Raw genomic sequence first — 17033 nt, 5'->3', positions numbered from 1 at the left:
AACCTGGTACTCCTTCAGCCAGTCTCCAGCAGTCCACAGCCTTTGACCAGACACGCAAGCAGCCGACAGCCTACATGGGTACCTTGTCACCAAGAGCCCACCTCCTGTGTTCCTCAGTCTCAGAGCTCCTCACTTGTCTGCCATCGTGGTTACCATCCTGGGGGTTGTATCCTCTGCTTCCCCTTCTCAAGAGGAGTGAGATCATCCTGTTCTCAGATGCCCTGCATCAGTCCTCCACTTCCCCAGAGTCTGCAACACCCCCGTGGCCGCTGTCGATCATAGATGCCACCATCTTGAGCCAGACCCCACGCCGTGTGAATTTAAAATAAACCACTGTCCGTTCCTTTAACAGGCTGCTTAAAGCACGTATAGACTAATGAGAGTCAGACTGGACGTTTGGACCCTACAGGGGAGTGCTGTGACTTCACTTACTGCTCTGCGCAGGTCTGTACCAGCGGCAGTGCTGCCCTTACAGCAGCTCCGGCAGCACTGCCATTTTTTTCTGCCTGGTAAGAAGGAAAATACACTGATTAAGTGACAACTGCCAAGTTGCGAAGCAAATTTGCTTTAATCTGAGAAATTGCCAAATGAAATTTCATCATACAAGAAAAAGGAAATAATCCAATGCTTTGCATCAATTGTCATTCTCTCTTTCCTCACAACTAGTTCTGGACTCAATAATCACCTTTCCCTGCTGATGATAAGATCAGAAGAAGGAATGCTCCCTTTGTATATCTAGCAAAAAGACATCATAATTTTTTTTGCATGCAATATCCACATTTATGAGGTTCAATTAGTCAAATGCATACATAGCTTTGTCCCATTGATTTCACCTTTCTGGAGATCTTATATGCTGTATACAGAGCTTTCTGACTAATTGGAAGCAGAGCAGCATACCTCTCTCTTAATGTGTGCCCATTGCTCACAAAGTGCATAGTGGTAGTTTACATGCAATCAACATCCAATAAATATATATTGGTAGTCCTTAGATTTGAAGAAGGCATATTGTTGTGCAGTTCATCTGTGGACACGAAAGTGATCAATGTCGAAGAGCAGATATATACTAAGACTGGAACAATGCTACATATCTAACATAAATTGTGCACAAAATATCTGCTCATTTTACTTATTATAGACTAATTTAAAAATTCATTAAGTTCATTTTTTGAGTGGCATTGCTAATAAGAATGTCTGTTCATATTCTTCTGGGAAAGGAATGACGTCTGCTCGCTATTGACCACAGAATATTTGATGTTTCTAAGTAATTATAAATTGTTTAATTTATTCCAGCTAGACACAAACCCTGTAGTGAATCCTAATCCAATACTCAATCCCAAAAGCCAGTACTAATTGAACATTGCCAGAAATGTAGCATTGTAGTGGCCCACTAACTGAGTTGCAACCTGGCTCACAAAATGACTGGCAAACACGGTGACTGTGAGGGCCTCACAGGGGCTAACAGACATAATCCCGCATGACCTCCCACACGGTGGGAAACAGCAGGCAATGGCGGGAATGCTAGCCAGCCAACCATACCATGGCATAGCACCCCCAGGCTAATGGGTTGGTGGTGCGGTTCCACAGACACTCAAAAGCAGCCCTGATGGCCCAGCTCAAGGGGGCCAACTGGGTGGATGAACTGTCTTGGTCCTTCTGGGGATACGCACCATGCCAAAAGAGGACTTTAATGTCTCCACGGCAGAAATGGTGTAAGTTCTTGGCCGTTGCCAAGGATCCGAAAAACCCCACGATGGCACGAAGAGTGGGTACCCGAGACCTTCCACAACCCTGCCACACGGCCAGCCCAAATCTTTCATCCCAAAAGACTTGCACATCTGCAAATATGTTTTTGTGCAAAGGTGAGCGCACCAGGCACCTCTCCACTGGTAATACAAGGGGCCCTATAGAGTTGTCAGGCATAATAAGTAGATGGGTGTATTGGACATTGCCAGCAAAGAGGAAACCTTCACCCTCAACTGCCTGAAACTGGCCCATGTAGACATTAGTCAGCCAGTCAAGACACAGAGGTAGGCCACCCAAAGCAGCAACGGACACTCCCATCACTGGTTCGATTCGGTTCGGGGGGGTGGGGGGGGGGGTGGGGGGAAGGTCGTGTAGCAGCTTGCGAACCAATTCACGATTCACAAAATGGCTGGAGAACGTTGTGATCATGAGGGCCCCACAGGGACCAATGGCCCATCCCGCGTGACCTCCCACACAGCGGGTAACAGCACTCAAAGGCAGGAACACTGGCCAGTTGGAGGCAGACACTGCGAAGACATCACTCCTGTCATCATGGGCAGGGAGTGAACATTAAACAGAGCAATAAATCAGTCTTCAACCTCGAATCAACTGTGTGTGTGCGTCACGTAGCACACCCGCTATAGCATCAACAAGCTTTGTCAGGAAATTAGGGGGAGGTATAATTCTTATAATATGTATCATTATTAACATCCTGCTGCCCCCATAGATACTTTGGAGCATTGATGATTTTTGTGAATGTAGAGAAAAATGAGAAACAAGAGCAAAATAAAGATTTCACTTTAAGGTCAAGATTTCCATTACCTGAGAGCAGCTATTCAATATACAGAGCCCTCCATAATGTTTGGGACAAAGTCACTTTTTTAATTAATTTGCTCCTGTGCTGCAGTTTTAAATTTGTCATCAAACAATTCAGATGTGATTAAAGTGCACATTTCATATTTTATTTCAGGTTATTTATATATAACCATATAGAAATGACAGCACTTTTTATACATAGTCTCTCATTTTAGGATACCATAGTGTTTGGGAGATTTGGCTTCACGGTGGCTTGTGATTACTCAGGTATGTTTAATTGCTTCATTGTTGCAGGTATAAAATAGCTTTGCTTTCACCTTTGGAGTCTGTAGTTACTATTTTTTAACATGAGGACCAGAGTTATGACAATAAAAGCCATTATGAGGCTGAAAAACAAGAATAAAACAGCAAGAGATATTGCCCAAACCTTAGTATTTCAATAATCAATTGTTTGGGACTTCATTAAGAAGGAAGACCGTACTGCTAAGCTCAGCAACCATAACGGGATTGATAAGACAAGGAAAACCTCCACTGCTGATGACAGAAGAATTCTCATCATAATGAAGAAAAATCCCCAAATGCATGTCCGACAGATCAGAAACACTCTTCAGGAGGCAGGTGCGGATGTGTCAATGGCAATGACCGCAGAAGACTTCATGAACAGAAATGTAGAGGCTACATTGCAAGATGCAAACCACTAGTTAGCCACAGAAGCAGGATGACCAAATTACAGCTTGCCAAGAAATATTCAAAAGAGCCTGCAGAATTCTGGAAAAAGGTCTTGTGGACAGATGAGACCAAAATTAACTTGTATCAGAGTGATACAAGGGCAAGGGCAAAGTGTGGAGGCACAAAGGAACTTCCCAAGATCCAAAGCATCTGTGAAACATGGTGGTGGAGTGTTATGGCCTGGGCACGTATGGCGCATTTATCTTTATTGATGCTGTAACTGCTATTGGCAGTGGCACAATGAATTCTGAGCTGTATAGAAACATTTTATCTCCTCAAGTTTGACCAAATCCTTTCAAACTCATTGGATGGTGCTTCACCCTACAGCAAAACAATGATCCCAAATATATTGCTAAAGCAACAAAGGAGTTTTTCAAAGCTAAAAACTGGAAAATTCTTGAATTTTCAAGTCAGTCATCTGATCTAAATCCAACTGAGCATGGCTTCCACATGCTGAAGGGAAAATTTAAGGGGACAAGCCCCCGAACAAGTAGGAGGTGAAGATGGCCTGAGAGAGCATCACCAGAGAAGCATGTGGTGATGTTCATGAATCACAGACTTCAAGCAGTGATTGCAAGCAGAGGATATCCAATAAAGTATTAAACGTGGCTACTTCAATATACATATCATTCTTATATCCCAAATATTATGGTGCCCTAAAATAAGGGGACTATGTTAAAAAAAAAGATGCTGTAATTTCTATATGGTCAAAAACCAAAATGTATACAAATAACCTTGAATAAAATCTGGAATGTGCACTTTAATCACATGTGAATTGTTTGATTACAAATTTAAAACTGTGGGGCACAGGGGAAAATAAAGGAAAAAAAGGATCTTTGTCACAAGCATTATGGTTGACACTATATAGCAGGCTCTCTGTGACATCATTTACCTGGCTTTTTGATGAAGGGATCTAATCTACAATGTTAACAATTCTTTTTCCTTCCGAGTTCCTCTAGTAGTTTCGCTATTTTCTATTTCTCACTTCCCCTCACATAATCTGTTATATCTCCCTCCTTATCTTTTTACTCGAATAAAAGCACTTCATTGTTTTTATCCAACTTGAATGACCGCTTAATTACTCTAATAGAAATGGCACAAAATATAGCAGATCAAGTTCCTATTAAATGCAAAATTCTCATGCAACTCATAATTCTCATTACAAATGCTGCATGACCTGCTGAGTTTCACCAGCATCATTGTTCACTGCATTCATATTTCTCAGAGAGAGAGAGATACAGAGATTACTGGACAGTGTTACCGCCAGCAGGGGTAGCTGGGACTAGAACAGGACAAGCTGGCAAGCCCGTTTGGAAGACGGCCTGGTCAAAGCTCTTGTGGTTCATGCAAGAGGAGAGGATTGGCTGTCGAATGTTTCACTTGGAATAAGTGAAACGAAAAGGAACTCTGAAAGAAACAGATTATCATCTGGAGAATCCTGAAGGGGCAAGTTTCGTCAGCAAGACACTGGAGTGGCTGACGGAAGTACATCAGTTGAGGATGTCCTGGAACAACAAATCTCTCTGAAAACGGACAAGAAACTTCCTGAGCAGTAACCATTTACCTTTTAAGTGCCAAAGCTGGGTGAACTTTATAAATGTTAAATTCTGTGCACAGTATAAGAATTGTCTGAAACCAGTGAACTTGAAGGAATGAGAAGTGAGATTGGACTGTGAACCAAAGAACCTTTCTGAACTTACACACACATTACATTCATATGTGCTTAGAATTAGAAGGGGGTTAAATTACGTTAAGTAAGTCAATAGAAATAAGTTAAAGTTAGATTCTGTTTTCATGTATAAAGATAATTAAAAGCAACTTTTGTTTAAGTAACCATTTGTCTTGGTGAATATCTATTGCTGCTGGGTTTATCGGTCCTCTGGGCTCGTTACAGTATAGATTGCATGGAGTCATTGTATGTACATGTATTGTTTATTGTGACTTTCAAAATCAATGCATCTCCATTATGGCCTCCATATGCTAATTCTAATTTTCAGCTGCATGTTGCAGACAATTGATCACTGAAGCAGAAAGCTGTGATTTGTGGAATCACACACAAATGCAATGTAAAACATGAAACATATTGCACAACTATTTCTGTTCATATATGGTATAATAACACCCGGTATGATTATACAGTTTATGCCATCTCCCAGTAGAGCAACCACATTAGTCCTAATTCTATTCAATTTATTGAAATTGCCACCATTTCAATTCCCTGCCTTATTCCCTTGCTGACATACCTGTCCATGGTCTAATGCACTGCCAGAATGAGACAATCCACATACTGGAGGAACAACATCTCACCTTTCATCTGGACATCCTTCAACCAGAGATGATATTAACATTGACTTCTCTGGTTTCCTGTTAATCCCATTCCCCCTTCTGTTGCCTGCGTCTCTCTCTTTCCTTTTCCCTCTGTCTCCTTTCACAGTCAAAATTAATTCTAACAATATTCAATTAACACCTTTTGTTGGTCTGGATTCCTACCCCAAGCTAGTCTTCTCTTTATTCTGACACCTTCCTGTTCTTTGCTTATTCCTTGAACAAAGGCTCAGGCCCTTTACCTCCCATGGACTCTGTGAGACTGGCTGTTTCTCCAGCATTTCTGTGTGCTTTTACTACCATCGTAGTGTTTGCAGATTTTCATGTTTCATTCCTCTCAGCAATGTATTCTCCCTTGGATTCATCAACTCCCTGTTGAACTTTCCACCTCGAACCTATATAAAAGGTATGTGGGAGGAAACCCAAGAACCCAGGAAAAGGTCAATTAATCACAGGGAGAACATGTAAAGAGACAGCACCCAAGGTCAGAATTGAACCTGGCTGAATGAAGCTGTGAGGGAGCACTAAATGCTGTGGTATTGTTCTATCATTTTAGAATCCATAATACATAAAAATGTCCTGATATGATTTTTGAAGAGGGTATGAACAAGTTGTAGTATGGGCAGATTTACAAGTTTCTGTCTAATACCATTTATATTCGCTTTGTCCCAATATAGGATTTTAACTTGGTTTTGTCTTCTCTTTTTATAACTATATTTTTTAAATTATAAAATTGTGGGCTCTGGTCACAAAGTGTTCCAACACTGTCAGCTCAGCCGCTTGCCTAGCCACATATTCCAACATTTTCCAATGGTGCTTGTGGTTCCCATCAACACTCGGCACATATTTGAGAGATCAGTATATTGAATTGAAAGAAGTAGTAAAGGTGTCAGATAGATCTTACATTGAAGTGTTCATTTGCAGATTTTCCTCTGAGCTACAGACTGACTCCAAAAATGTTAGTTCACAGAAGGTTTGAGATTCATATCTGAGTCTGAAAGGAAAGAAAGCTAAAATAAAGCAAATAACACAACAGATATCATAAAAGTAACAATTAGCATAGCTGTGACAGTGCCAGTGACTCGGTTCAAGTCCTGTGCTGAACCCTGTGTCTGAGTGGGTTTCCTCCCACCCTTCAAATCGTACCAGTGTTTGTAGGTTAATTGGGATATTTGGGCAGCTCTGGCTCGTGGTCCAGAAGGGCCTGTTTCCATGTTGTATGTCTAAATTTTAAATGTTACATTAAAATTTCAGATTTTTAGCCTGACGTCCAGTTGCAAAATCTTGTATGTGAGGGATCGGGTATCCGTCGGGTGCGGTTATATCATTGAGCCTACGGTAATTGCTGCAAGGTCTCCATCCATTTGTTTTCTTGGGTACCATGTGTATTGGTGATGCCCAAGGATTGTTGGAGCGTTGTTACAACAACCATAAGAGGGCCCTTTCCACGTGATTAAGAGGGACGGGGTTGTGTATACTTTGGACATTGGGGGCCCGCTACACGGCCGCTGCAACACCACTCAAAAGAGCAGATATGAGAAATTGGAATATTAGAGAGATTGCAGAAAAATACAATTCAAATAATGCTCTCTTGGTACGAAAGATATGTAAAGATTCAAGACAATCATTTCTCTTTCTGCAAGATAATCGTGAGGAGAAAAGAGAGACTGATTATGTTCACACAGTGGTGATGAATTGATAGAAAACATTACTAAAGCGAATGAAGAAGTAATACTTTCAATTAACTTGGAAAAGAATGTGACAACAACCACATCTATCAAGTTTTCAGGATCAAGAAAAGAATCACCAATGACAAAGGAAAGGTCAAAAAGAATATAAAATCCAGTAAATCAATGAAATTTGACAATTTATTCATGATGTTAATTGCATTTCACTCTATTTTCTTTTGAAAAAGTGTATCAAGTATGTGATCCATGAGCATACTAAGAGGAACCTGAAATTAACCATCCCCTTGAACTCACTGCTACTTCCCACATAGCACTCTGCACAATCTGCAAATTTCTCCCCTCCAGACCAGAAATCTATGTAGCACATGCTTGACATCAACTTTTCTCAATTCTGAAACCATTTCTTTCATCACAAAATCCTGCCTGACTAGTATTTCCTGTTTCTAATTGTACACAATTGGGGCTTATTTTATAATGCTATCTGCAGATATGAATTTTATATACACACTGATTCATTTATTGTTGATGCCTTAGTAGGTTATACCATGAAAAATTATATTCCTTAATTTTGTCAGTGAAACTAAAGCAGAAAGAATGATTTATATTGGGATAGAGAGCATAAAATTGAGCTGGTACCTTGCATTTCTGTTATCATTTGTTGCAGCTTTTTAATCTTGGATGCATTTCTGTGGAAATTCTGACCTTAAGTTTTCTGAAGGTCTCAAAGGAATTCATGCCCAAGGTATAATGCAGCTCACAATGGGTAACAAAAGCCATCAACTTATTCTTATTTATGTCAAAACAATGTAATAAAACAGCTGTAGTGCATTATGCCTTTGATGCATAAATAAAATAAGCACAATAAAAACTTGACTACAAATACAATTCTCAAATTATTTTTGCTGTAGGTCAAAATAAAGCTGTGCCCAGTTTATGATGATTTTAGTCTTGCAATTCATTGAAAGAGCACCTTTTTAAAGAAGGAATTCTATTAACATTGCTTGGGAGACAAAAAAAATCAAAGGATTTTGACCATATGAAACATGTCAGAATATTTTACATTTATTTCATACGATTTTAATAGAAATTGTCTTAAATATAATTTTACAGATGAACTATTTACCTTATCAGTAGAGTTTATAGCCTCTGGTTGCTCTTGCGTTGGTGAGACAACAGCTATCAAGTCGTTTACAGAGGAACCATCACCATTCTGAAAAATGAGCATAGAGAAATGGCCTCAAGTTACACGCAAAGGTAAATAAAAGAAAAAAATACGACAAATTCATAGCTTGATTTAGAAATGTGCTGATCTGGGAGATAGGTTTTTCAATTTTTTAATCTGTGCCCATTGCACCAGAACAAAAATAGATGGGACAGGCACAATGGCTCTCTGCAGTCACATACCAGAGACATGGAAATCATTCTGGTGCATATATGCATTATGAGCATTCAGTTCAATGAACTACTGGGGTTACATCTTAGAAGACAATGAAAACATATATTTTTGCACAGAACAAATTAACACTATTTTCAACTATGACACTGATAATCCTTTCATACCTATGTCATTACCAAATAATTTTTTTAATGAGGAGTGTCTAAAGTATCCATTCTCAACATGGGAATCAGCACATTTAAAGGGGCCATGCACTGGAATCATAATTTTAAAAAAATGCTTTTTATGTGGTCAGTAGAAGAGAAATACAGTAGAAACCAACTAAACCTGACTGCTTCACAGGGAAGGGGTCCATAAACTTTGAGCCAAGTCCAAAGGGGACCATAACCAAAAAAAAAGGTTGAGAAAGGCTGGCCTAAAGCATTCAAGTCAGGAGGAACTTCAAATTTCTGGGTGTCAACATCTCTGAAGATCTATCCTGGGGCCTTCACACCAATACAATCATGAAGAAGGCTCGTCAGTGGCTATATAGTACTTCAGTAGGAGTTTGAGGTGATTTCGTATATCACTAAAGACTCTTGGAAATTTCTACAGGTGTACCATGGTGTGCATTCTGACTGGTTACATGACTGTCTGGTATTGAGGTGCCAGGGCACATGGCAGGAAAAGGCTATAGAGAGTTGTGAACTTGGCCAGCGCCATCATTAGTCTTCACTCCGTCAAGGACTTCTACAAGAGCTGGCGTCTCAAGAAAGCAGCCTCTATCCTCAAGGGCCCTCAGCACCCAGGCCATGCCTTCTTCTTACCGATACCATCAGGAAGGAGGTACAGGAACGTGAAAACGAACACTCAATAAACAGCTTCTCCCACTCTGCCATCAGAGTTCTGAATGGACAATGAATCACAGTCACATTTTCCTCTTCATTTGTACTATTGTTTTTTAATAGTGTATTTACAGAAATGCAATTTTGTAACTGTAATACACAATGATTCTGCTGCAAAACAATGAACTTCAAAACAATAAATTCTGATTCTGAAATATTTACTAAAAAATGGTCACAGACCAAAGACCCTAAATAGCATGCTGAGCTGTTGCTTTTCCCAAAAATGACTAAACTGTACTTTTCAAAATTTCAAAATATTTTTCTCCACCAGCAACTTTTTTCTGCCACTGTATTCTCCATTCCTACAGGAACTTTTCCAAGCTATTAAATTACATTGGTTTATGGAGTCCTCGAGTGCTCACTTTGAGAGCCTGATGGTCTCCGACTCATTTTATCAGTGAGTGATGAGGAGAATAAAGCCTTTGATATTTTAAGAAGATATTTACTCTCATTAAGTATCTACATCTCTGTACCTCAAATAGCTCCTTGATCTTCTCTGCCCTTCAATAGGTAATAACAAATCTTTTAAATCAAGCTCTATCCTAAGATCCTTCACAACTATATTGATCTCACACTAAATCTACTGGCTTAATTCATAAGGCTCAGAGTGGTGAGTTTAAACGGCTGAATCTTATCCAGAAACTGCAAGAAGTTCACTGCTCAAAAAGTTACATTGGCAATTTGGTCAAATTGACTGCAGGGGAAAAGATTACTCACCATCCACTCTATCAAACTGTTATATATTTCAACAAGATTAGCACTAATTCTGATAAATGCCAGAGAATATGGACCAAGTTAAAGACAGTGTTTTCTTCCAAGAATCGATATGGGACACTACATTAGAACCACAGTTGCCCAAGAATCGATATGGGAAACTACATTCGAACCACAGATGTCCAAGAATCGATATGGGACACTATATTAGAACCAACAATTGTCCAAGAATCGATATGGGACACTACATTCGAACCACAGTTGTCTAAGAATCGATATGGGACACTACATTAGAACCACAGTTGCCCAAGAATCGATATGGGACACTACATTCGAACCACAGTTGTCTAAGAATCGATATAGGACACTACATTAGAACCACAGTTGTCCAAGAATCGATATGGGACACTACATTAGAACCACAGTTGTCCAAGAATCGATATGGGACACTACATTAGAACCAGAGTTGTCCAAGAATCGATATGGGACAGTACATTAGAACCACAATTGTCCAAGAATCGATATAGGACACTACATTATAACCACAGTTGTCCAAGAATCGATATAGGACACTATATTAGAACGGCAGTTGTCCAAGAATCGATATAGGACACTACATTAGAACCACAATTGTCCAAGAATCGATATAGGACACTACATTAGAACCACAGTTGTCCAAGAATCGATATGGGACACTACATTAGAGCGGCAGTTGTCCAAGAATCGATATAGGACACTACATTAGAACCACAGTTGTCCAAGAATCGATATGGGACACTACATTAGAACCACAATTGTCCACGAATCGATATAGGACACTACATTAGAACCACAGTTGTCCAAGAATCGATATGGGACACTACATTAGAACCACAATTGTCCAAGAATCGATATAGGACACTACATTAGAACCACAGTTGTCCAAGAATCGATATGGGACACTACATTAGAACCACAGTTGTCCAAGAATCGATATGGGACACTACATTAGAACCACAATTGTCCAAGAATCGATATGGGACACTACATTAGAACCACAATTGTCCAAGAATCGATATGGGACACTACATTAGAGCGGCAGTTGTCCAAGAATCGATATAGGACACTACATTAGAACCACAGTTGTCCAAGAATCGATATGGGACACTACATTAGAACCACAATTGTCCACGAATCGATATAGGACACTACATTAGAACCACAGTTGTCCAAGAATCGATATGGGACACTACATTAGAACCACAATTGTCCAAGAATCGATATAGGACACTACATTAGAACCACAGTTGTCCAAGAATCGATATGGGACACTACATTAGAACCACAGTTGTCCAAGAATCGATATGGGACACTACATTAGAACCACAATTGTCCAAGAATCGATATGGGACACTACATTAGAACCACAATTGTCCAAGAATCGATATAGGACACTACATTAGAACCACAGTTGTCCAAGAATCGATATAGGACACTACATTAGAACCACAGTTGTCCAAGAATCGATATGGGACACTACATTAGAACGGCAGTTGTCCAAGAATCGATATAGGGCACTACATTAGAACCACAGTTGCCCAAGAATCGATATAGGACACAATTGTCCAAGAATCGATATGGGACACTACATTAGAACGGCAGTTGTCCAAGAATCGATATAGGACACTGCATTAGAACCACAATTGTCCAAGAATCGATATAGGACACTACATTAGAACCACAGTTGTCCAAGAATCGATATGGGACACTACATTCGAACCACAGTTGTCCAAGAATCGATATAGGACACTACATTAGAACCACAGTTGTCCAAGAATCGATATGGGACACTACATTCGAACCACAGTTGTCCAAGAATCGATATAGGACACTACATTAGAACCACAATTGTCCAAGAATCGATATAGGACGCTACATTAGAACCACAGTTGTCCAAGAATCGATATGGGACACTACATTAGAACAACAGTTGTCCAAGAATCGATATGGGACACTACATTAGAACCTCAATTGTCCAAGAATCGATATAGGACACTACATTAGAACCACAGTTGTCCAAGAATCGATATAGGACACTACATTAGAACGGCAGTTGTCCAAGAATCGATATAGGACACTACATTAGAACCACAGTTGTCCAAGAATCGATATGGGACACTACATTAGAACCACAGTTGTCCAAGAATCGATATGGGACACTATATTAGAACCACAGTTGTCCAAGAATCGATATGGGACACTACATTAGAACCACAGTTGTCCAAGAATCGATATGGGACACTACATTAGAACGGCAGTTGTCCAAGAATCGATATGGGACACTATATTAGAACCACAGTTGTCCAAGAATCGATATGGGACACTACATTAGAACCACAGTTGTCCAAGAATCGATATAGGACACTACATTAGAACGGCAGTTGTCCAAGAATCGATATAGGACACTACATTAGAACCACAGTTGTCCAAGAATCGATATGGGACACTACATTAGAACCACAGTTGTCCAAGAATCGATATGGGACACTACATTAGAACCAGAGTTGTCCAAGAATCGATATGGGACAGTACATTAGAACCACAATTGTCCAAGAATCGATATAGGACACTACATTATAACCACAGTTGTCCAAGAATCGATATAGGACACTATATTAGAACGGCAGTTGTCCAAGAATCGATATAGGACACTACATTAGAACCACAATTGTCCAAGAATCGATATAGGACACTACATTAGAACCACAGTTGTCCAAGAATCGATATGGGACACTACATTAGAGCGGCAGTTGTCCAAGAATCGATATAGGACACTACATTAGAACCACAGTTGTCCAAGAATCGATATGGGACACTACATTAGAACCACAATTGTCCACGAATCGATATAGGACACTACATTAGAACCACAGTTGTCCAAGAATCGATATGGGACACTACATTAGAACCACAATTGTCCAAGAATCGATATAGGACACTACATTAGAACCACAGTTGTCCAAGAATCGATATGGGACACTACATTAGAACCACAGTTGTCCAAGAATCGATATGGGACACTACATTAGAACCTCAATTGTCCAAGAATCGATATGGGACACTACATTAGAACCACAATTGTCCAAGAATCGATATAGGACACTACATTAGAACCACAGTTGTCCAAGAATCGATATAGGACACTACATTAGAACCACAGTTGTCCAAGAATCGATATGGGACACTACATTAGAACGGCAGTTGTCCAAGAATCGATATAGGGCACTACATTAGAACCACAGTTGCCCAAGAATCGATATAGGACACAATTGTCCAAGAATCGATATGGGACACTACATTAGAACGGCAGTTGTCCAAGAATCGATATAGGACACTGCATTAGAACCACAATTGTCCAAGAATCGATATAGGACACTACATTAGAACCACAGTTGTCCAAGAATCGATATGGGACACTACATTCGAACCACAGTTGTCCAAGAATCGATATAGGACACTACATTAGAACCACAGTTGTCCAAGAATCGATATGGGACACTACATTCGAACCACAGTTGTCCAAGAATCGATGTAGGACACTACATTAGAACCACAATTGTCCAAGAATCGATATAGGACGCTACATTAGAACCACAGTTGTCCAAGAATCGATATGGGACACTACATTAGAACAACAGTTGTCCAAGAATCGATATGGGACACTACATTAGAACCTCAATTGTCCAAGAATCGATATAGGACACTACATTAGAACCACAGTTGTCCAAGAATCGATATAGGACACTACATTAGAACGGCAGTTGTCCAAGAATCGATATAGGACACTACATTAGAACCACAGTTGTCCAAGAATCGAAATGGGACACTACATTAGAACCACAGTTGTCCAAGAATCGATATGGGACACTATATTAGAACCACAGTTGTCCAAGAATCGATATGGGACACTACATTAGAACCACAGTTGTCCAAGAATCGATATGGGACACTACATTAGAACGGCAGTTGTCCAAGAATCGATATGGGACACTATATTAGAACCACAGTTGTCCAAGAATCGATATGGGACACTACATTAGAACCACAGTTGTCCAAGAATCGATATAGGACACTACATTAGAACGGCAGTTGTCCAAGAATCGATATAGGACACTACATTAGAACCACAGTTGTCCAAGAATCGATATGGGACACTACATTAGAACCACAATTGTCCAAGAATCGATATGGGACACTATATTAGAACCACAGTTGTCCAAGAATCGATATGGGACACTATATTAGAACCACAGTTGTCCAAGAATCGATATGGGACACTACATTAGAACCACAATTGTCCAAGAATCGATATGGGACACTACATTAGAACCACAATTGTCCAAGAATCGATATGGGACACTACATTAGAACCACAGTTGTCCAAGAATCGATATGGGACACTACATTAGAACGGCAGTTGTCCAAGAATCGATATGGGACACTACATTAGAACGGCAGTTGTCCAAGAATCGATATGGGACACTACATTAGAACGGCAGTTGTCCAAGAATCGATATGGGACACTACATTAGAACCACAGTTGTCCAAGAATCGATATAGGACACTACATTAGAACCACAGTTGTCCAAGAATCGATATGGGACACTACATTAGAACGGCAGTTGTCCAAGAAACGATATAGGACAGACACTACATTAGAACCACAGTTGTCCAAGAATCGATATGGGACACTACATTAGAACCACAGTTGTCCAAGAATCGATATGGGACACTACATTAGAACCACAGTTGTCCAAGAATCGATATGGGACACTACATTAGAACCACAGTTGTCCAAGAATCGATATGGGACACTATATTAGAACCACAATTGTCCAAGAATCGATATGGGACACTACATTAGAACCACAGTTGTCCAAGAATCGATATGGGACACTATATTAGAACCACAATTGTCCAAGAATCGATATAGGACACTACATTAGAACCACAGTTGTCCAAGAATCGATATGGGACACTACATTAGAACCACAGTTGATCAAGAATCGATATGGGACACTATATTAGAACCACAGTTGTCCAAGAATCGATATAGGACACTACATTAGAACCATAGTTGTCCAAGAATCGATATGGGACACTATATTAGAACCACAATTGTCCAAGAATCGATATGGGACACTACATTAGAACCACAGTTGTCCAAGAATCGATATGGGACACTATATTAGAACCACAGTTGTCCAAGAATCGATATGGGACACTACATTAGAACCACAGTTGTCTAAGAATCGATATTGTACACTACATTAGAACGGCAGTTGTCCAAGAATCGATAAAGGACACTACATTAGAACCACAGTTGTCCAAGAATCGATATAGGACACTACATTAGAACCACAGTTGTTTTGCCAGAGACTTTTGTCGTCATTACTTTTCTTCAACACTCTGGGGATATTAAGAATAGTTGCTGATGTAATTATTTTATGTTAATACTCACTACCTGTGATTTGCATACAAGGATCCTCAGATATCTCTGAATGCCAATATTTGTGTTTTTTTAAAGAAGACATCAATGCACATCAACATCCACAAATATTAAATGGGCCAGACCTTCTGCCCTGGCACTGGGACTTACTGGGATTGCTTCATTACCATTGCAATGTCCAATGCAGCAGCGAGCTTCAGCAATCGTTGGCATCTTCCACCTATGATGCTGAGTTACTTTGTCCCTGTCATTCGACAATGATGTCCAATAGAGACATACATTTCCACAGATTTCACCATGTTTTGACAGGAAAATCTGAACTCAAGTTTGCAGTTTGTTTGCCACAAGTGCAGCAACCCCATTCAAGTGGACTGGAAAAATGGGTGCCAAGAATAGACTTCTTATTTTATTTAATTCAGTTGATTTGATTTAAATCTTTCATTTTTAAAAGTTTTTTTTTATTTATAAACAAATCCTATGGAGATCCTGGAGTGGGGTCATACCAGATTTACAACATTTTGCTGGAAGGGCATTTGGATGACACTGCGAAAAATCTAGCACTGAGCTGAACCACAAAATTCAGAAGCAAGTCTCCCAGTGTAAGACAAGGGAACATTATGGAACAAATAGCAGGAATAAAGGTCATGAAGGAGGTGATCTCAGTGTTAGCAAATCTGCCTCAATATCCACGGGTGCACATTCCCAGGAGTGGAGTCCAATGCTAATTTATTCCTCTCCAACAAGTGCTGAAAATATGATTCATTTCAATCGCTTACTCTTCTAAGCACGAACTATTGTGGGTGAGGCTGAAGCTTTTAACTCTGGGCTGAATATGGTCTGAAATGTATGGCACTTCATTGCCTTAAACAACAAAACTGAAGAATTGCTAATAAATTAATTTTAAACACAAAGCATCAAGTCTACGATTAACAAACAACTTTTTCTAAGAGTAGGTTTTTGTGAGGGGCGTTGGACAAAGTGGCGACTGTGCCTTACGGTCGACAAAAGTTAAAGAATGTCATGTATGTTACGTTCTAAATGTAGTATTACATGACAATAATGAAACCTTTATTTTTAAATTTATCCATCTATATTAAACTTACTTTTCCAATATGATAAAAATTCTAATCACAAACCTTTATAACATAATATTACCAGAATGATTCCATTTTCTGTACATTTCAGGATAATTTAACTAAGCATGAAAATAATATACCTGAACCACCATTCATGTGAAGTAGTTTGGATTT

At 39.6% G+C, this 17033-nt stretch overlaps 1 protein-coding gene across 10 annotated transcripts in view; it reads right to left on the bottom strand.

Annotated features, from left to right (window-relative positions):
* ccser2a (coiled-coil serine-rich protein 2a) overlaps positions 1-17033 on the bottom strand; it is a 499558-nt gene that overhangs the window by 138822 nt on the left and 343703 nt on the right. For all 10 annotated transcript variants that reach the window (XR_011340229.1, XR_011340227.1, XR_011340228.1 and 7 more), the window contains one exon: positions 8425-8511. Coding sequence is in view for 6 of the 10 variants with exons in the window: in XM_069885631.1 (XP_069741732.1) it covers positions 8425-8511 (87 nt within the window). In the remaining 4 variants the exon portion in view is untranslated. The remainder of the gene's footprint in view (positions 1-8424; positions 8512-17033) is intronic.

The sequence above is a fragment of the Narcine bancroftii genome, chromosome 6 (genome assembly GCF_036971445.1).
Source record: "Narcine bancroftii isolate sNarBan1 chromosome 6, sNarBan1.hap1, whole genome shotgun sequence".
In the NCBI taxonomy this organism is placed as follows: Eukaryota; Metazoa; Chordata; class Chondrichthyes; order Torpediniformes; family Narcinidae; genus Narcine; species Narcine bancroftii.
Note: the sequence above shows the minus strand (reverse complement) of the source record. Positions and strands in the feature narration are given on the sequence as shown.